Source organism: Geospiza fortis, unplaced genomic scaffold (genome assembly GCF_000277835.1).
Source record: "Geospiza fortis unplaced genomic scaffold, GeoFor_1.0 scaffold130, whole genome shotgun sequence".
NCBI lineage: Eukaryota > Metazoa > Chordata > Aves > Passeriformes > Thraupidae > Geospiza > Geospiza fortis.
The window spans coordinates 14,803,932-14,827,035 of NW_005054300.1; the positions used below are offsets into that span (position 1 = coordinate 14,803,932).

Below are 23,104 nucleotides of genomic sequence, written 5' to 3' on the forward strand. Positions count from 1 at the left end.
ATTTGCAACAAATGATATGATGAACCAGTAGGTGATTAGTAGTTCATCTTACAGTATTCAAGTTGTATCAGGTGCTATCACATCAAAAAGAACAAAAGAGCATGCCTTAGCTTAGTATCAAGTGAACTGGTTGAAATATTCATTAGGAATAATGTAAAAAATCTAGAGAAATATGGTGTCATTAGTTCCACCCACCTGCATTTCCATCAGGTAAACACAGGGCTTTGCTTAGCAAAATTCTCTCTGTAGAGTATTTTACTGGCATATACATACAATATTCCTCAACAGCTCAGGCTGCCATGATTTGCTGACAAAAGGTTGGGAGTCCTGAAATTTGAATCCAACCCTATCAAATGGTGATGCCTAATTTAAAGAAGAGATCACTTAATTATAAAAAAAAAGAAAGAAAAAAGAAACTAAAGCATAAAAACAAACCCAAGTGCACCAAACCAAACTTAAAACTGTTTCTTCTATGTTTTTTGTATTACTGACAAAAACTATGGTCCTTCTTACAGAAACACCTAAATAACACTAAAATAGCAATGCTCATGCCAAGTCAGAAGTTGTTGCAATATTAACGTATTTGAAACAAAATGGGGAAAAGGATTCACACATATTCATCCCTGTAAATGAGACTTAATAGCAGATAATAAAGCTATTTTCAATTAGTATGCTAGTTGTGAAAGTGTAACAAAAATGAAGATTTTCCAAGCTTTTTCATATATTCCTATTCCTTGAATAATCAACAAGACAAGTAGAGATTTCATTACAAGTGCAAGGATCTGATGTCAGCATTCTTAGCTACAGGAGCTAAGACAAGACTCAAGCCTCTCTCAATTCAATGTTTACTTTGTGGCAAACTAAAAGTTTCCAGGCTTCATCATATGTTTATTCTTGTAATTCCATTTCATTGAATTAACTCATGATACCTCAACTAGTTATATAATTTCATTTTTATAAAACCAGATTCAACAACTTTCTTTTACACTACAAGATGCACTCTCTAAGCAAAATAAAACATCTCACACAGACAAGCTTTTCATTTGCAGAAATAAAACAGTGGGTTTGGATATGCAATGGAACTGCATCATTAAAAAATTGGTCTTTCATATAAAGAGCCATCAGCTATAAAGAGACCACAAGCAACTAGTGTTGATGCCCAAGGCTTTTTCCAAAAGAGAGAACATAATAAGTCTAATGGACTGAATGGCAAGGAAAAATTCAGATTGTTGATCTGTCTGCACCTATCAGACCCAATAGAGATTTTTAAAAAAGCAGAAGTCCAGAACAAAAACACTAAGGAAAAGAGCCTGTATAGTAAAAAAAATTGATACATGAGTATACAATCTCCAAATGCATAATATGGAAGTAAAAATCGTTCATGTATAGGTATACAAAATTTATATGAAGCAGACACATGCATTTCATATTAATAGATTGATTTAACTATATAGGACAGAAATGTATTTTGGATCAGAAAATGTGTATTGGGAGAGAAAAAAAAAGTTCTGATTTCACTACTTTTTAAAAGCTGATTTCAATGCTTTTTACAAGCATGGGTAATTAATCTGAATCCTATATTGCACAGAAACAAAGGAGTAATACAAAGTTTAGTTGCATGTTCAAAGTCATGCAAGTTACTGTTAGATCTGAGAACAGAAAACATGTCAAACTTCAGCAGCCACATGCTGCAGCTACTGAATTCACAGCACTCCCATTATTTTTGAAGAGTGACCAAAAATGCTTAGGAAATTTAAAGTTTCTGCTATGGACCACACCATCTATTGTGAATCCTCTAGATGATAACTCTTCTCTCTTTGAGGTTTCTGCCTAGCGAACTCCTCCAAAAGCTTTAAGCCAGTGGCTGACAACCTTTTCCAGCCTAGAGACACTTAGAATTATTCATTGTACTTAAAAATACCAAACAGCAACTGTAAACCTATCAATCTGGTAACTTCATTTTCTTAGTTACTTTTCACTTTTCAGCCATCTGCAACAGCAAATTGAAAACCACCAAGCTATCCAAAATAACTTTGTAATATTTACCATGAGAGAAAACAAGGCAAATCAGAACATGTAGTCTATAGGGAAATTATTACAACAATTTTTTACAGATTGATATAAAAATACCTATGGGTTTCTGCAATACTTTTCTCTGAGCATGACATGATGATTTATGCTGCTGTTTTGTAATAGAGAAAAAACTTTGGATTCTCGACTACTTAAATATTTTTTATATTCTTATAAAAAACTTTAGGTATAGCACAAAACAGTCTTCAGACTTTGCCTGACAGTGTGCAGCTTGATCATATTCATTGAAGCCAATCAGACATAAGCACCAATGACAAAATTTGCTCTGGCCATGGTTGAGAACAAAAACCACAAACCTGCAGCCTTGAAAAAATAACTCTGAACAAACTACTATAATTCTCAAGAAATACACTGCTGAATTTCTTAGAGCAGAATGTAGAACTCTCTGATTTGGCTGAAACAATAGAACTGACTGGTGCAGCTTCTGTTTAAAAATGCATGGGAGCCAAACTGTAGCATGGACAAGAAATGGCAGCATGGAACACTGTCCAGACAGTCCAATGACAGCCCAGACAGATCAAGTGCCAACTGCCCCAATGCCACTCTAAAGCCGAACTCAACCTTACAGCATCTGAGTTGGCTCAATTCTAAAATCCAAAACAAAGCATCCAAACTCACAAGACAAGACTTTCTCTCTTGTCATAATGAACAAACTAAAAAATAAGGAAGAAATATAAAATCAAACCGCTGACAGGGATATTACAAACAGTTTGCATTGTTACTAAACTGCTGACAATATATACATAATTGTTACCAAGATACATAGCTATACTTTCTCAAGGGACATTCAACACCTTCAGAATACATGTTATAGGATTAAATATAATGGCTGACAAGAACCAAGAGCTTAGTGTTCTACAGCAGGCTCATGACAGGATCACATTTTGTATATAACAACAATCAGATGGCTCACTAAAATCTACTCATCTCTACTGAAGTAATTTTTACAAGATTTTACCCCTGACAGGCACAAACTGATTTTTTTAACAGTCTGTAGGAGTTCTATGTTTTTCAATGAGGGGACTGTGGGCATCTGACAGCACTGGATAGCTTAGTTTGCATGCAGTCTACAGAAGGCAGGATTGGGTTCCACATTTCACTTTTAGTTCCCAAGTGGTATCCCCATTCTAAGCAGTAACACGTACACTGTGTTTGAAATTTTTATTTTATTAAGTTTGGACCAGAAATAGAGGAAAAGTCAGATTCTGTTTCCTTTCCCATTCTATATTTACCCTGCCTCAATTAAGTCAGTTTTGTGACTCCTTCCTCACAGTCACAGTTAGCAATTCCATAGCTTATAAGAAGGCATGGCACTACATTGCAGAAATTGCCTTTTCACCCACCTATCCTAGATAGCTCTGATGAATAGAAGCAGTCTTCATGAGACTCAAAGAGCCACCAGGACTGTTTCAAACTTCTGAAAAGTTCTGTCTCTTTCCCTTTTTTTTCCCATACTCCCCACTCAAAATATTTTCTCCTATCTTTATCCCAAGCTGAAGGGAAGTATCTGCAGGATGAGAACTCTAACTAGGAAGGAGGAGCAGGATCATTCAAGAGGACAAGGAAGTTTCCCCCTTAATCTCACGGCATTTTGCTGTGGATTTACAGAAGGTTCTGAGAGCTTTCGGCTTCTAGGTGAAACACATGGAACACAGTTACATTCTCTGATTTTTACTTCTAATTGACAACTTCTCCATGCCAGTTTCTACCAGTAGATTAACCTGCTCCCTTTTCAGAAAGGCAAATAGAGAGTTACTACTACTCCAATTGAACCAAGCCTTCCAAACCTTACCAATACAGACAGCAGACTTCACAGGAAAAGTGGGACTTCCCGCAGCTTTAGAGTAAGCTTTGAAGTTGTCTCTGCTGCAGCACTTGAAGCTAAAACAAAGCATTAATTAAAGCAGAGAGGAATCTCCTGTGCCAAAGCAACACAAATTTAAGGAGCCACATAAAACTACTGACACCAGGAGGGATATGCTGAGAACATTCCTCAAGAAACCTCTGAATATTCAAGAAATACCTAAAAACAGTTTCAAAAAGAAAAAAATAGGTAAGAAGGAAAAGGAAACTGATTTTGATAGACAATATTTTGTGTGAAAATTTTGCTCAACATCAAAATGGAGATTTTTCTTTTTATCACAAGCTTAGCAGTTTGTTCCATTTACCCTATGCCTCAGAACAAATGATTGATGGTAGAGCTGTACAAAAACATACACAGAATTTTCTTCAAAAATATTCATTATCACATCAGTGTTTTGATTACAAGCACAAATTTTTCAAATACACTAAGCACAAAGAGAAAAAAAACCATAAAAACCCCAATATTATCAACTGCATCATCAGAGCAGCCCTTCACATGGGAACAGCACAAATGCCTTAGGGGAAGCCATCTGTCTCCTCCAGTGAGCTTTGTAAACATGCAGAATTGTGTTTTTATCTTTTGTTCAATACCTGGCTATTGTCAGTGCCCCATAGGTGGAAGGTAAATTTCCCCTGTACCACACACTAATCATGAGGATCAACACAGCACTACCACAAGGCACATTTCTGTATTTACACACTTTCATGCTAGATTCATGCAAGAAAAAAGTAGCAAAGACTTTCCCTTACTCATGTTTGACATGCATATACAGCAATACAGGTTATCAATACTGACAGTCTTACACCAATTTTTCACCAATAAAGAGCTGTATAACAGAAGTTTACCTAAACCAGGTTTGCCATCTGAAAAGCAACCACATTGTTGACTTTCTCCAAATAATCACACCATTCAAAACTTAACACATTATTTTAAAGTGTGTTTGCTTCGTTTTAATGACATAATGCCATGCATACCGTAATTTAGACAAGAAAGGAAGTGGTACTTGCAAAAAATTTTAGCAGAAGATATTTATTCCCACTGTAGGAAAAGCCTCATGCTTTTAAATACTATTAGAATGGTTTCTGCACCCATGGTCAACTATCTAAAGGTCACAAAGGTCACTGCAACACAGCCCTAAGTCTGAAGATAACTTTAAATTGGGTAACTTGCATAGCAGCAGCTATAACCTGACTGAAAATATGGCAGACTAGGCTACAGTGAGATGTGGCTTACAAAAAGGAGGCCTGAAAAATTAGGAGTTTTAATTAAGATAAATTGCATGTGTTATGTATACACTGATTTTCTACTTTTACACCTTCTGAGCTAAGAATTCAAATGCAATGTTTTAAGTCCAGTTCTGAGTATATTTCATGTCATTTGTTTATAAAATGTACTGCTTATTCTTTTCTTGATTTGATCTTACCAGTATAGGTACCTTATTCTAACCTTACCCATTCATCAGATATCAGTACTTAAAATGGGTAAACCTGAAAATAGGAAAAAAAAAAAAGAAAACAGAAAAACTACTGTTTATGTTTGATTAGCCATATAACTCATGAAAAACCTCACAGAAAAGAAAATTTAAGATTAGCATATGTTAATCATAGAATATGCTGAATTGAAGGGATGCATTAGGATCATTGTATCCAACTCCTGGTCCTGCACAGGACACCCCAAGAATCACCATGCAGTATGCATTATTCCTTTAAGTACAAGATCCACTGAAATTACAGCACTTTCCCAAAAATACAAAGTACAGCAACAATCAGAACTGCTACATCTAAATGTAGCACCTACAAGCAGTTTTAAAGACTTATGTGCAATAGAAGAACTTTCTCACAAGACTCTGGGCAGAAGCCCACCCTTCAATCCAGAACAAAAAAGTCTGCAAAAAAAAAAACCCTTGCTATTGTCAATAATAAATAAATATTCAGAAAATGCATAACTGGAACTTAAACTAGCTGCAGTTACCATAGAAACAAACAAGACTTACTCAACACTTCCTACTCTATTCCATTATCATTATCTCATGAACTTACATGGAGAACATTGTTCCTATTCCTATGGAAACCCTGGAAATAGCCCCCATCATTGTCACAGATTAAGGCAATCTAGAACTCATCTCTTGGATTCATTTCTGTGCCATCAAGGCCTATGAAAGATTAAAAATAACTAAACAGACAAAGTTCATTTCTCAATAGAGATGAGCAGAATCTAAACCATTCCCCACGAACAGGTGGCAGGGGAGTGCCAAACACTGACAAGCAGTTCATAATCCCTGAACATCTGCAATGATCAGACCTGTGCAGTTACACTGATGCACTGCAAGGTACATGCTCGGCAGTTTGGGCACTTTCTTGTTACAATGCCCCAGCTAGGGAAGAGTCTACTCTTCAATCCTTATGTCATTTCTCTTTTTGACCATGATGAGGAAAAGTGAACTTTTACACAAATGTAATAGTATATAACCTAAAATACATATGTAATTCTTTCCATCTCCAAGAACTAAAATAACTTAAAAAAAAAAAAAAGGCAGCAGCAAACAAAACCAAAACATAAAAAAAAAGAGGAGGGGAAAAAAAAAAAGAGAGGGTTGGGCCATCAGCAAAACCACACCATGCCACTCAGGGCATGGAACATCTTGTGATTCCTGCCTGTGCATAGTCAGATCTGGAAGCTGAGAACAACGTTCCTTTTTGTCCTTTAAGTTCAGAAACCTAGACCACAGCTAAAGTGAAGATATGGCACTATTTATTTTTGCCTGACTAGAGTATTCTGTAAGTCCTACCAAACCTTGCATAACTATCTAAGAAAAACTGTAATGTCAGAGCAAAACAAATTGTTTTATCAAAGAATGCATGTGCCTCACTGCTGTAAAATTAATGCCATATTGGACTTGTAAAAGGCTTGGAATATTATGAGTATGAAAGACTAAATCACTGAAGCATGCATTCAATTCCTATTCTCCAGCCAATTAATATATTTTGTTTTCAATTAAGTCCTCTTCAGATTAACTGCATCCTAAGAACATTACAGATGCTCAGAAAAAAAAATCTATGTTAATTTCCCAAGAAGATTGGTTACAGGACATTTCCAGGATAAGTGGGGTCCAAAATGAAAGAAAAAGAAAGAAAATAAATTTATGAGAACTTTGCTTATCCTTGAGAAACTGTACTAAACTTCATATTTGAATCCTGAGATGTTGCATACTTATGTTTGCTGAAGGTTTCTCTTCCTGCTTTGAAAAGCTGGTGAAATAGCAGATAATGTCAAGAACATTGTCAAAAAATGTATATGTATATCAACTTGCTTGTCCAATTTCTTATCTGTCAAATACCAAATTATCCTTTAAGCTCCTATTCTCATTAAACCAAGGAGATAACAGCCACTGTGTCTTTGGAAACAGGGAGAAACCCCACAATTTCTGTACTATTAAATTTCACTTTGGCCGCTAGAAAACTATTACTTATCACAAGAGGTTGTGGGGATTTTTTCCCCCTCAACACTAAAAAAAATTGAGTCCTCTCATTCAGAAAAAATAAATTAAAAGTAAATAAAAAGCAGCAAGAACAAATCTAGTTGTGAAAAATACTGAAAAAAAAAAAAAACCAAAACACACAAGGAAACAAACCAAAAGGCACATAAAATACCTACATATATTTCCCAGGAAAATTTACTATAAATACCTATATAATTAAAGATCCACTGGTTTTCCCCAAATGAGTAGTGAGGCCCTCTACCATTTTTCAATAATTTCTCAGAAGTCCAGTCAAGGGTCTAAAGATTTCCATAGACTGAACTATGTCAAAATCAACAATATACATATGACTTCATTCTGTATATCAAACACTCAATCTAATTAAGAACATCTTTTTCTTCTTACTCAAATGATATAATTTCAGGAAGCAAAATCAGTTCATAAACATGTTTAATTTCCTGCATCTTGAGATTAATTATGAATGTGTCTAATTCTTCTTTGAGAAACTCACCTCAGAAATCTGATACTTCCATCATCTACAGCATTTTACAGCACTTCAAAGTAAATCAGTATTTTCCTGAACAGATTTTATGCAAACTTTTACCTTTTAGTGTTATTTATATTTATGCCATTCAACATCAAATGCAAACAGAACTGCATGGGTTCAATTAGCGTGTTCTCAAATCATGTGCTTCTGCAATTTAACGTGGACACATTTTTAAATCATACGTCAAATTCCCATCTATATTGTTTAAAGAGCAAAAGTCACATTTTCAAAGGCTGTGGCACCAAGAACATTATATTTCAGTGATGATTATATTTCAAACTAGTTACAAAATTTCACTGGGATTCTCTGAAATGGGATTTTAATCGCTTTAGCTTCTAGTTTATAAGTACGTGCATTCTAAAAAGAAAAGTAATCCAAATTACATAGGAGACACTTTTTACTGCAGTGAACTCCACAGAAAACCCTTGCATTTTAATATTTGACAGTGCTCTAAAGCAATTATGTTTAAATAAAGTGAGAAATGAAAAGGTTTTTTTCCATTTAAACCACACATTATCAGCACCTGTCTCCATTTGATATGTAACTGCTCACAGGTTTGAAGGATTTTTACACTAATAAAGAAAAATATAAAGGGAATATAAAATCATTATTAGTCTATTGAATATATCACAAATCTCATTGCATAGCCATTTCAACCTTGTCTTTGCTTTACAGCTCTGACCACTCTCTACATTTGTAACACTGGGCCTAATTTCCAAGTCTGCTTCCATTCTTCCAGGTACAATTTTACTTTCAGATAAAATAGGTCTATAGTTTTAACATCTAATATGAAATTAATAAATTCACTGTTTGTAGTTTGAAATCATGGGGCAGAGTAGTGAAATAGGCTGGGAGTGGACCAGCAGTCATTTTTTCTTACTTGCTGTCTCTGCCTCTCTCTTGCAGTGGGAACTAGTCTGCTATTTTGCAGAGAAAACTGGGATTGACTCAGTGCTGATGTAACAAACCAATCAAAAATCCTCCACTAATGCTGGGACACAGTGCTTCCTTTAAAATAAAAACACAGAAAATCATAGAAAACTTACAAGTACTCTGCCAGTTAATGTCTGGGCAGATATCATGACTCCTGCCCAATCCTTCACAGACGTCATCCATCCCACTTCTGCTGCCACATTCTCCTCTTTCTCATCTGTTGGTTTGCAGGCTCCATCTGCCTGTGTATCTCCACCACCATTGATCTTCTGGGTCTCCTGCAAAGTAAGTATTTGGGCTAGTTAATGCTTAGCAATTTGACAGTGAAAGTCAGTATATAGGTGGGGCCAAGAATAGTAATAAAAACCAGAAAATCTGTCTTCCTGGATCCCTGCTAGGTGAAACTAAGAACCTATTTGGCCACATCTTTAGAAATAAGAGAAATAGAAATGTTCCATAAGGTACCAGACAAACTAGATAATAATACTCTCCTTGACATTACATCTCCAAAACATATACTTAAGCACTAAATATATGATGTTACTTTGTTACAAGCAACATAATTGACAACAGCTCTGTATGCAATTACAGAGTTACATACAAATGAATTTGTCAGACATACACCGAAAGACCTTTCGATGTATCAGTTCAAAATACTGCATACTAGGTGTGAACATAATTTATGTACAATTTTGATTTCCCATCACTAGAATTAATTATCCGAGTAAACCTTCACTGAGAAGCATGATGTAACAAGACAGCAATTATGAAGTGTGAGGGGAACAAAATCCATCATAAAGAATCTGCAGGGAGCTGCCACACTATCAGTGAACCTGTGTTTCAATGGAAGTGTTTAATATATCACAGGAATTATTCTGTCAGTAAGTGGCTCTCACAGAAAGAAGAGCTAGAAATTAGAGGACCCTCAGCTGCACCAAGCTCACTGATGAGTAACATGCACTGGAATTCAAATCAGTCTCTCATGGATGCTGCAGAAAGGATGTCGTGCTCTGTGACTGCCTGTGATGTGCTACAGTCATGGGTGCTGCACAAACACCAAGGGAAACGACAGGAAAAGCCAGCTTGGATTGTACAGTGTTTAAATCATACTGCATGCAAAGCATCACAGTGCCATGAGCATGCCTTTGGTGACAGCATAATACTAATGACTTCCTGAATACTTGACAAGTTATGCTACACAAAAATAGGAGAGGCAGCAAAATTCAGCGCTGAAGCAAGTCCTGAGCACTAGATCTGCATTAGTGTTCCGAGCACTCTGCACAGACCAACAGCTTGAAGGATCTTGTTTATAGATTACTTGTCTGTAGGCCAGTAAGCAGGAAATCAATCACCATTAATCCCCTTTGGATATCTTTTATACAAGTAAAGATGCTGTATAAATGGTGGTTATGTGATAATTGCTACAGTAGAAGTATATCCTGCGATGGTCAACACCCATAGCTGTGAGATGGCCTTGAGGACGCAGCTGGATACAAGAGTACGGACACTTCCTGAGAGTCACACTGAACTAATAAAGCACTGTCATTGAATCTGTCAACAATGAACAGTAGAACTATGCTAAAAATGTAAAACGGAGACCAACATTTGTTTTCAGAGAAGCTCAACATTGCAACTTAATTAGCTAATCAGATTCTTCTTTCTCTATTAGTTTCCCTCCCAGAAATGAGGCTCCATGTTCTTACTAGTGATTACAGCAAAGCGTGATGTTACTATATTGATAATAACAAATTATTCAGAGTTACAACAGTAATTCAGTACACTTCCCAAGCAAATAACGCAACAGAAGCTTAAAATTACTTTGTATTTGCATAGCTGGACCTCATTCACTGACAAATTTGGACACAGTGAATCAGATGTTCTGCACTCGGCGTTGAAAGAGACATCCTGTGCCACACACGCACGGAGCACAACCTACAGGATGAGCTCACTGCAGAGGACAGCGATGTACGACAGGAACACTTGCCTGGAGCCAACTGGGACCCAAAGCCATAGAGATCAGACCCAAAGAAATGCCTTCACCACCATCAAGGTTTCTATTACAAACCAGGAAAGAGAACACTAGGCTCTATACTCCAAACAATATTGAAGCTTAGGCAACCTAGACATATCTCCAAGGCCTCACTGGTCCCAGCTGCTGTCCCCAGGGTCTCCCCTGACTCAGACACCCTTCCGTGGCCCAGGACACCACTTCACCCCCATCCAGGGCTCCCACAGCCCTGTCCTTTCCAGCCTTGGTGAGGCCACAGCCAGTTCCCCCCACCCGAGCCACAGGCTGCTGTCCCAGGCAGGCCCAAGATGGTTCCAGGCCAGGCCTTGTCCTACCACCCCAGCCAGGGCGCCGGGCGGGCCCCTTGCCCACAGGAACCCCACAGCCCTGACAGCTACAGACTGCATAAAACACCACACATGCCATTTCTTTGCCTCTTCCCACCAGCTTCTCTGCCTTTTGTAGCTGCTAGAGCTTTTCTTTCAGAACTGTAAGCTTCACACCAGTTTTGCTCCATGGTCCTCCTCTGCATTGCACAGTGAGCTTTCATACTCTGATCAAGTTTATATTGAATGAATTAATGTGGTTTTCATAGTAAAGGAGGTATAATTATCTCTTCCTCTCAGATAAGAAAGTGAGGTGGTGATTAGGCGCCTCAGTCACTAGAGAAGTCACTGGCAGACCCAGGATGAAACCATAGGTTTTTTCATCTTTTTACCCAGCAGCGCTTGTTTAAAAGTGCACAGATGCACACCTTGCTAAAACCACTCACAATTACAGACCTTGCTATAGAAAGTCACAGAACTACAGATTGCTAAACAAAAAGCTGAATAAAAAAGTCAATTTTATTTAACTTGTATTAAAGTTTGAAAACTCTTTTCTTGTGTACATGTTCCTTACCCCCAATCTTTTTGTCAATAGATGTGATTGCTCATAAGATATAAAAATAATTTAAAATTTCCTAGCACTCAATGAAATAGTAGGCAATTTACTTAATTGAAGGAGAAAGGTAGCTGTTATATTTTGAAAAGGTTTTCATAACCTACAGTTCTTTTGCTGTATTGAATTTTGCAAATAGAATAGAGCAGTAAAACATGACAAACCTATTCAGTATTTGATTCTCTAAAGGTATTAAAGTCTTTAATGCATTTGAATGGCTATATTTCTGTATTTGTGCAACTTATTTCACCTATACTAAAATCTCCCACCCACATTATTTCTTAATTAAAATTTATGTAAAATAATTATCCCCTGCCAAGTATGATTTGGAACAGACTCTCATGATCAGCCTAGCTCCTGCCATTATTGTAGCTATAATTAACATGCAGATTAGTTGCTGTTATGTAATATTTCTATTCAGTTGGGATATTTTATATTTTTCATCTACATGGCTAGCTTTTATCTTACTTAATTGGCAGTTGAGTATTAGGAAAAGTTTATCCCCAAGTCATTACGCAATTGTGCAGTGATCACTAAAGGAGGTTTAAAGGCTGCGTGCTTTTTTTTATACTGAACAAAAAATTCAGTCCTGTTATTAAGTGTATAGTCTTGTTTCATTGCTATTTCCACATCCCAGAGCACTGAGTAACCAACACCTGAAAAAGGTGCTTAAAATAATAACCTGACAGCGACGATAGTTGCTTAATTATTTACAAGTTCAATATTACAAGTAAGAGATCTTTACCCACTCTGCTTACCAGTTTTCATTATTTTAATTACTTCATGGCAGGAACACGCAGGTAGATTAAGTGAGAAGCAGTATATTGTGAAATACGTATTTCCTGAACTTAATGACTAAATGGAAACTAGCATGATGAGGAGATGTGTACAGGAATCAGTACTCAGTGTTCCACCAATGGTTTGGCACAGACCTGGACCAGAAACTTCAATGGTTTGTCTTCTATTTTCAGCAATAAATACTGATTTAGATTACATAAGTTCTGGGATTCTTGAAGACAGTCATCTTAAGGAAGAAGAACTCAAAAAGGCAAAATTCCCTCAAAAACAGTTAACAGTTTCCGAAACATAGTCCTGCCTGTTCCATTTCACCTCTAAAATACCTATACAAACATAGAACCACTGCATAGACACCTCATCCAACTCAGGACAACACAAAATAAAATCAGAAAATTATTATGAAACCTTAAAACATCATCTAAGAATAATCTTTTTAAAAGCCCTAAAAACACAGGACAACATGAACACCACATGGAAAGTAATCTCTGATGTATGGTACTGAAAAAACTTGCTTCTTGTTAAAATATGTTTAAAAGCATATGAAACAGGGAGTCAATGTGAGGGAAAATACCTGGGTTAAAGTGTGATGAAACAAAAAAAGGATTTGATAATCTCATTTATCTAACATGTAACTAGCTGACTATCACACAAAAATCATTAAGTATCACCTGTAACGAGACAGAGCATTGAGTCACACCCACATCACTCCAGAGAAAGCAGTATGCTCAGTCTAAGAGATGTTTCATAAGGCAAAGAGTATTGGCCTTGGACTTCCACCCTAGATAACATGAGATGAGAAAGGGCCTGTCAGAATGGCAGCTGTTCCTGGTTTAAAGTATGCAGTAATAATAAAATAAGAAAACATCATTTGGAGCAGTTAGGAAAGGGCTGCTTTAGATAATGATGCCAGCAAATAGCAATCTTATCTCTATTAACTGCCCTTCAATTAACAGAATTGCATTCCTAGAGCCTGGGCATTTTATGAAATGTTTTATATCACATCAACAACACTACGATAATGGCCATTCTTACCAATTAGGAATCTGTATTTATGTTTCTTTCCTTTTCATTCGCCTGTTTCCCCAAAGCCACCAAGAGGTGCAATGTCAAGACTAATAAATTCGCATATGAGACTATTTCTCCTTTCTCTTGGGCAAATGTCTAAAACACTGTGTTTAAAATTATTAGACTTCTATCAATAATTTAATTTCATGTCCTTCAACACGTCCACTCACCACATTCACATCTCCAAACAGGAGTCTTAAATTTAAATAAAACCATAATATTATGCTGCATTCTGTGAAGCTGGGCAATGTACAGTGAATGTTAAGACGTCAGGTACCTATTGCCATGGCAGATGCCTTCTGTCAGATAAAGTTACCATCCATTGTCTCCATCTTAACAGTTACTGAGTACCAGTTCATCCAGTGCTAAAAACAAGCAAACAAAAAAACCACTCTGCAGCTGTTCACCTGTTCTAGTGCAGTGTAGGAAACACAAGTTTTCACTGGAGTATTAACAAACAAAACAAATAACAATGTGAGAAACTAACAGCTTTATGGAGACTGCAAAACCTCTTGTAAGTCAGACTTCTAAGAAAAGAGGAAGCAAAGACTAACTAAATGTGAGGTAAGAAGTACTTGTAAACTGGCCTATCCACGGCATTTCTTTGCATATTAGGTTACACTGACGTCAGTTGTCATACTGTAGCTATGGTTCAACTTGTTTCACAATATTAATTATTGATACCCCGACAAACATTACTCCTTTCAATGAATAAAAGAACCAGAATGATCTGTGGAAAACATGGCTGATGAGATAACCCAGCATTTTGCTCTCATAAAATATTCACAAGCCATATAAATTTGTTGTCTGCAAATTTGGAAGATTAAGAAAAATAAGTCAAAAATAGAATACAAAGGTTTTCTTATTAGTTTAAGACTGAGATGTTATACTGTTTTCTGCATTCCCAAGGATTTCTGAGCACCTTGCCAGTCCTTCCTTACAACCAGAGCCTTACTTTCTATGCTGACCACCAGAAAATCTTTTTTCCTCTTCTTGCAGTGACTAGCTTTTCTGTTGCAATTGTCCAAACCTTCAGTAACGCTCACAGATTTCATGTTCTCTGACCTTCATATTTCTGGTACAGGTTACTCTTATAGAATTCCCTTTTCACACGATTGCTTTGACTGACAAAAATTGCTGCAGTAGAGGAATTAATCCTAAAACCTTGACCTGAGAGACAAGAGAAACTGAACTAGTAAAATATAGTGTTCCACCCATGATTCCACAAATAGTACTCCAGCCTGTCAAATGAAGGGTTCCTGGGTACGGTTCTCACTTAAGAATATGAAACAGCAGACACCTACATTATCTGAAAGCTGAAGTACAAAAGGATTCATTTCAAAGATTAAAAATTTCTACACATTAATGTAAATGTTATAATGTAACACTTTCATTGATGTGAAACAGTATTTCCAAATAACTGAAAAACTGTCTGGCAGATTTCCATATCAGCCTAATAATTGAGAGGCACGCTGAATGTCCCTGTTCTGTTATCAAATTTTGAAAGTCCTCAGTCACAATGTCTAACCTCTTCATGTCGTCACCCTGCAGCTATAAAACAACAACAGCTTCTGTTGCATAGGGATCTTAAAAAGATAAATACATGTAGGATTTGAAGTGTCTTGATATTTCACAAAGACAGACAACGCAGACATAATCTAATTGAAATCACAAAGTAAGACACACTAAAAACCTACTCGTAAAAGCTGTTAGGTTAGTTATGTAAGACAATTAAACATTAAGACAAGAGTAAAACAGAAGCAATTAAGAGCTCCAGACAACATAGGGAAATGAAAAAGGACAGAAAGTCACTGCAACTTTTTGTTCAAATAGACAAACAGTGCTTTTCAAAAACATGATTGGTTCAATTTAGCAGGAGTTTATATCAATAGTTATGTAAATTTTCACTATAAGTTAAGAATTTTGGGTAAAAAATTTCATGTAAATTTATTGATAAAAATAGAACTAAGTTTGCTTTTGTAGCTTCTGATTGTGTATCAGACCACATTGCTAGAAATAAATAACCTCTGAACTGGTCATAAGATTATATAACAAGTGTCTGCAATAAATAAGTAAATAAAAAAAACAGAATAAGTCAGTGATGTACAGGTTAAAATTACTCCTGAAAATATTTCACAAAATGTCAAACTAATACCTAGCCTTCACATTTATTTTCCTTTTTTATAATTAACAGAACATTTCTTATTAATTTTCTCTACTAAGACCAAATTATTATCACATTAAAATAGTCTCTGAAGGCCTTTTCAATTACCAAGTAGCAGGCAAGAGGGCAAACAAGCATTTCACTTTATTGATGAGGGCACTGAATTTAAATGAAATGACACTTTTCATTATTCTTTGGTCCCTATACACCACAAAAATATGTCCATTAAGTAAATTAGACAATTACCATGTAAGGCATTAGTCTTTAACTGTATTTTCTGTGGTTCAAGCCTTATATTGAGAACATTCTTTCAAAATATGCTTTTAACAATCCTTTTAAGTAGATTAGCCTTAAATATGATAGAATCTAAACTTGCAAAAATATATGAAGCAACTTTAGATGGGACTAAGTTATTAAAAATACAGACAAGTGTTCCTGAATAGAAAAGCATAAAGGACAAAAAGGTGCATGCATTTTCTGTTATCCTCCTCTTTTGTTTCCTCCTACCTAACAGAAGGCAAATCAAAGAAAGCACATAATTGAAAATAAAATTGATAAAGACGTCATCATAAAATGAAAACTGCTGAATTACATATATCCTATTGATTGAGAAATATCTGTCACAGATGACAAAACACTTTCAGGATTTATCCAAAAGTCTCAGTGTTTCACAAATGGGAGAAAACAGTCTCAAATATGAGAAAGAAGTAAGAAACAGTGGGAAAATTACCTAACTTGTTTATCTTGATTACAGGAAGTACTCTAGTTGATTGCTTGTAATTTTGTTGTTGCTGTTAGCATTAAGTAATACGCAATTCCAAGATTTTCAGTCATTACCTCTTGGCACTTCTTTTTACTGCCATGAAAGAATGAAAGATAGAAAAAACCCACATTTAATTTTTTCTGATTTTAAGAGAAGTACGACTAATAAGTCTTTTCTGATCTAGAGGATCTAGATTACAAGCAGTTTTCAAAAAATGACTATGTGATACATCCAGCAGTAAGAAAAACAACGAAATAACTACTCACTACCAGGAATAGTCAATTAAGTAAGTCATTAAAAAGTTCCAAAAGTAGAAAGTTTATTTCACTAAAAGATATACTCAAGTACCATTTACAAAGTAAGCATCAAACTGCTTTGTCAGTGCAGTGAAACTTCACAGTATCTTCTCAATTGTGTGTTTTCCTCCATCCTGCTCAATCACAGAAGGGAGGTTTGTACCTTCTAGCAAACAGGATGTTTTCATTCACTGCATTAACTTCCCAATCCTCTCTCACCCATGCTATCAGAGGTATCCAAGAGAAGATGTCTAGACTGAACTGCAGAAGGAAATTCTTCCCCTCGTCTGTGAAATACAGAACAGCAAGGCAGCTAGCACCTATGACTAAAACCAATGTTCAAAATCACATTTCTATTGCCCAAAAATCACAAAGAATCCATGGATTAGGAAAAGCAATGCCCAGCTTAAAGGACAAAGCACAAAGTACTATAGCTACTCCAAAATAGGAATATTGGTCCTTTCATGAAAGGAATTAACCACTCATTTCCTTAGCTGAAAGAACAGGTTTTCTTCTCAAAAACTTGCTGACAGGAATCTGAGAATTTCATTTGACTCAAATCAAACATTTTCACATAAAAGGGATGGACTTAAACACTTGAGTTTTCTTTATACGTAAAATAGCAAGTTTTCAATATTTTAGCGGCAATTCTCAATGGGGAGCCTCAAATAGAATTTATTTGCATATACATTTTTATAAATAGATTTATGATTTTTCAGAAGGTTTTAAAGACTACAGCATAAAAGATGAAGGAGAAAGGCAGTGGGACAAAAAAAAAAACCTGAGAGACTCACAAACATAACAGGTTGGTAGTATCATAAAACACATGTATAACAATAATCTGAAGACTGCCAGAGAAGCATTCTGTCATCTGCCAAATTCCATCAGAGAGTCATCTCTAAGGCATTTTTGATTCAAGGCTAGTGCATAACATTTATTCTCATTGTACTACAATCATAAAGGAAAGCACAATGAATTCAAGGCAGCTCTCTGTAGGATATAAAGCCATATCTAAGTCTATCCTGATGCAGGAAAATAAATTCCAGTATGCAGCACATAAGTATTTGAAGAGCAGCAGGTCAGCCAATTAAGTAATTAAAACTATTTACTAGCACACAACACTTCTCACTCTGAGATTACAGAGTGCCATGCAGCTTTCAGACTGGAAGAACTTGGTACAGGGGGGAGTCAGAGAGCACACAAATGTGCAGGAATCTGGAGCAAAGATATACAGCTCTACTTCTCAAAATATTGAGAATGCATATTTATTTGCCAACTGTTTTAATGATTACTTTGAAATAATTATATTAGACTCAGCATTTCCCTCTAAAAGACCAGTTACATCATGTTGTAAAAAACGCACAAGTGCTATTATTTAATCAAGTAGATGTGACTTGATTTGTTACCCACTGCTACGGAAACAATTTTATGTAGCGTTACAAGGAATTTTTTCTTCTTTCAGATTAAATTTCTTTTGGGTAGCTCATATTACTTTGGTTCACTTCCTAGACAGTAACTAGCAGCATCCAAATTATCCAATGTCAACACCTGTAGACTACAAATACAGCACCTGATATATTTATGGTACAAGGAAACACAGTTGTTCCAAATTTACAGATACTGACTGAAATCTGAGGCAAAGAGAAAAAGACTGATAAATTTCTGACTTGCATATTACAGCTCCATTAATTGTTACTTAGGCCATATAGAATGAGAACAAGCTCAGTGAATTCTCTTTGACTTTCTTAACTTCATCACCTTAAATAACAGGAATAACTTAAAGCAGCACAGAGATCATCCCTGCTCTTGTGTGCAATGATGCAATGCTAGGAATTGATGCATGACATTGACATTGAACATTGCCTTTTTAAGCAATCAGAAGTTGGACTAGTGGAAAAAAAAAATACATTGTGTCCATTCTTGGCTCTCATAATGCATCCTGTTCCAAGGGAGGACTGAATCTGCCTATACCAAAATTTCTATGTGAAGTTCTTACCCTGAATAGGTCATTTTCTAAATGAAAACAGCAACTCTTTGAAGTTCCTCAGAGGCCTGAGTGCTCAGAAGCAGCCCTGGCAGAGTTGCATGAGTAGCAGAGGGCCAGTGAGGCAGGCATTGTTCTGTCTCATGAGTCTGCAGTTTTTGGTTTCAAAATTTATCAAAGCAGCAGATAGAGCATATGTTACAAAAATACGTTACCTCTGAACACTCACTCTGCCTATAAATTATGCATGACACAGCAGGCAGCTATTGTCACCTGAGCAGAAAAGGTAATGAACAGAGGTGAGAGGATAGGTCAATTTAAATTTCTAGCTCTTTTGGTAAGATCAAATAAGAATAGGAAGAAATTAAAGTATAACTACTGTTAAATCATCAAAAAGTATTGAGTTTTAATTTGCTTGACCTTCATCAGAGCAGAAGTTAACAATGACAGACAATAAAGTTAAGGCTACTATGGAAATTTCAATCTTGAATGCTGTTTGTTTATATCTTGCAATTCTGTGGCAATGTGATAAGGTTATTACAGGGCCTGGAACTCCAATCTTTTCTTTTAAATTTTATATTAATTAGTTTGATAAAGAGTTTGCAGCAGCATAAAGATTGAAGAGTTCATCAAAGCAGGTTGTCACACTGTGCACTATTCACAAGATGTGTTTTACTGAACCTACTCATCAGCTTGAAACTTTCTCCATTTACCGTGGATAAGTCTCTTACCATAAGAGACTTTCTCCATTTACTGCACTGCATAATTACCTCACACAGCTTTTCAAGATGCAGGTGCCCCCCCCCATAATTTATCTGTGAATGAGATCCATTGACAAGCCTATGCAAGTATCACATGACATTAAAAATTTCACCTTAACTACTTCTTAAAAGAAGAAAGGGCTTAATTAAGCCTTAGTAAAAAAAAAAAAAAAAAAGTAATGATTCATACATAAGTAATTCACACCTTCCAAATATCTGATTCTAGTTTATTCAGCAACAAGACATTGAAGTAATACATGTAACTAGGGGATACATTTGAGAAATAAATAATATCTCTGCATTTCAGATTCAGCTGAAGGAAACTGGGGGGTTGGGGAGGGAAAGCATGAACTGTAAGATCAGCTCTTTTTTTTTTTGAGTTTAAAAGTATGGCTTTTATCCTCCCAAAGTAGTTTAATAAGGAAAATGGGATCTGCAGGTTACAAAAGCTGAAGTCTTATGTATAACAAATCCCATTTTGTCTGCAGATCTAAAATGCTAAGAAGAGGATTCAAGTATGTTTTTCTTCTTGGTCACTTTCTAAGTTCTCACTGGTATCATGGGATGCACCATGCATAATTCAAATGCTTCAATTTATTAACACCTGTAAAGTGCTCAATAAACTACAAGTGATGTGCAGTTTTTACCTGATGTCCACACTGGCAGCCACCATGGCCTCGAAGCATCCAGTGGCCCTCACCCCAGGTTGCAAAAGATTTCTGCTGAATAAAATGAACTTTTTGTGAAGCAAGTTTCTTCCTTAAAACTAAGTCATATATCAGATTATTGTACTGTGGTATTTAAAGAAAGCCTGACTTCAAATACATTTCAAAGGGCTCTCCATGGAAACAAAGTCTCCTTGTTATTGATTGGGTCAACAGAAAGAGTTCTAAAAATTCAAATGAAACTTTGAAAACTTCATTCACTTTTCACTTTTTATGGGACTCAAAAATGATGAAACAATTCTATTTCCTCTAAAAGCTCATTACTATTACCTACAAAATAAAGTTGGAATCCCTCAGATGCACAGAAATCTTTTCCTACACTGATTTTCTTCACATGCAGATAACCACAGGAGTAACAGAAAACTATAAACTAAGCAAACTCTAATCTGTACAAATATTTTATAAAACAAAGTATGTTTTACACAAAGTTGTAAGCAATTACACACAACAAAGGCTAGCAGGGAAAAAAAAAACAGACTCTGGAGCTCAGAACAGTGTTTTCATTTCATTACTCAGAGACCTAGCAACAGTGATATTTAATAAAGTGATCATCAATCATCTAAAAAAATACATTTTTAAAAATGTATGATTTTCTGCTGTGCTCTGCACTCCCTGCAATCAGAGTGTTCTGCTGGAACCTAAGTGGGGAAAATTTTTCATCAACACAGGCATATCAATTATGAGAATGTCAGCCCTGCTGGATGCCAGATTCAAACTGTTGTTAGGTAGGCTGTTTAAGAGATGGCTGAAGTACAACAGTAGAAAAGTGTAAAAATAGAGTACTTAACAGAGAAAAAGTAATGACAGAATTATATACTTGAACACAAATTCCAACTCACTCTAATAAAATTCTTCCCTCCTTCACTCAGTGTGAGTTTGAGGTTTTTTGTTGGAGGTTTATTGGTTCTTATTTGTTTGTTTTACAATTAACTCACTCTCTTATGTACACACACTCTCCCTCCAGGATACTCTCTAGGCTTAGGACAAGATGTTAGCATAGACAAACTTGATACAAGGACTGAGCTGCTGGAGAGACAAAAGAGCTGTTTGAGGGTCTCTCCACTTACCACCCTACATTAATATTCATGTTGTGACAAAACTACCCCAGAAAACAAATTTGTTCATGCTATCAGTATTTTTACCCAAACATACTCACACACCCAACAAATTTCACCCCGATAACTCCAAATCTTTCACAAGCTCCTCTGAACCTATAAATTCTGCAGAAGTCCCTGAAGATGAAAAAACAAAGGCTTTCACTTTTAGGAATGCATGCAGACTTATCTCTAGAGCATAGAGCCAATCCTTCTCCCTCTTTCGATGTGTCTTTGCAACCAAAACATAGCTTTATCAACAAATGGACCAGATGGTCTAATCCAAATTATAGTCCTGATTATTAGAATAGACAGGGTAGAAAACTAATTAGTAACATAACAAAACCAGGAGGATTTGGGCTGGTTACCTTGGGTTTCGTTTTTTTTGTTGGGGGGTTTTTGGAGGGGTTTTGGGGGTTGTTTTTGTTTTGTGGTTTTTTGTCTTTTTTTTTTTACTTAAAGAAATGCCAACTCAGTGACCTAAACAATAAAGGTGTATTGATTCATAAGAATCAATAAGGATCTGAGCCAGAAACTATAAACACACCTTCCCACTGGGACAGGACAAAACATATGGCTCTATAAGTTACTCCATATGGTGGGGTTTTTTGCTGGGTGTTGGCTTGGAGGAGGGTTTTTTGGTGTTTTGTTTTGATTTTTTTCTATTAGTATTTTTGGTTGCTTGTTTGGTTGTTTTTTTTCAGTCAGCAATGTACAGTAAAAGATGATGTACAATCTGTCTTCAGGGTACAAATGAACTGACAAATGAATATCTGCATAAATAGGGGTTAAAGGAAAAATTTAAGGCTTAAGGACTGATACCTCTGTCCTGTTTCTCTAGCTGAAGTAAAGGTAAGCTTTTTCTTTTTTGCTTGGGTAAATCTGTTTCCCTCTCAACTCAAGTCCCTATAATTCCCCTTATCTTGACTTCTGTGCTATGACTCCTCCTCCACTTACCAGTAATCTAAAATTGCAAGCTATGGTTCATGTATTGAACACCTGTATTGATTCACACTCTAGGACCTTATAGACATTTTAAACATGTAATATTAATGTTAAGTGTTCAATTAAGTAATAATATTTTCACACATCACAGCCTTTATTATTTCATATAGAAAGTTTTAAACCTTTACCACCAATACATGTGTATTTTAACTTCAAAAATTAAAAAAACAAAACCTATTCCATAGGCTTCTAATTAGTAATTATCTATTATTACAATATTTACTTGTTTCACTGAAGTTTCCGCTCACTATATCAGAGCTGCAATAGGAAAACTAGTCTTAACATCACTTTCTCTTTTTGGCAGTACTAAGAAAATTGCAATAGGTTTGCCTAGTTATATCTGTTTCTAGCAGGAATATATATCTGCTTTGGGTTAAGGTCCCTTCCAACACAAACCATTCTAGGATTCCATGAAAAAATTATTTCAGAAGAGGAGTGGTCCTACAGTCAAAATAGGTAATAACTTAAGACTGCTGTTATATTGAATTAGTCATGAGCAAAGCAAAAAAATTATCACATTCTAAACACTTTCATGTCTAAGTCAAAGGGAGCAAATATGGTTATCTCACAAGTAGAGGTTCATCAATTT

At 35.9% G+C, this 23,104-nt stretch overlaps 1 protein-coding gene across 14 annotated transcripts in view; it reads right to left on the minus strand.

Moving 5' to 3' along the window:
* KCNMA1 (potassium calcium-activated channel subfamily M alpha 1) overlaps positions 1-23,104 on the minus strand; it is a 410,464-nt gene that overhangs the window by 289,145 nt on the left and 98,215 nt on the right. For all 14 annotated transcript variants that reach the window (XM_031062173.1, XM_031062129.1, XM_031062158.1 and 11 more), the window contains exon 2: positions 9,027-9,191. In XM_031062173.1, coding sequence (XP_030918033.1) covers positions 9,027-9,191 — 165 coding nt within the window. The remainder of the gene's footprint in view (positions 1-9,026; positions 9,192-23,104) is intronic.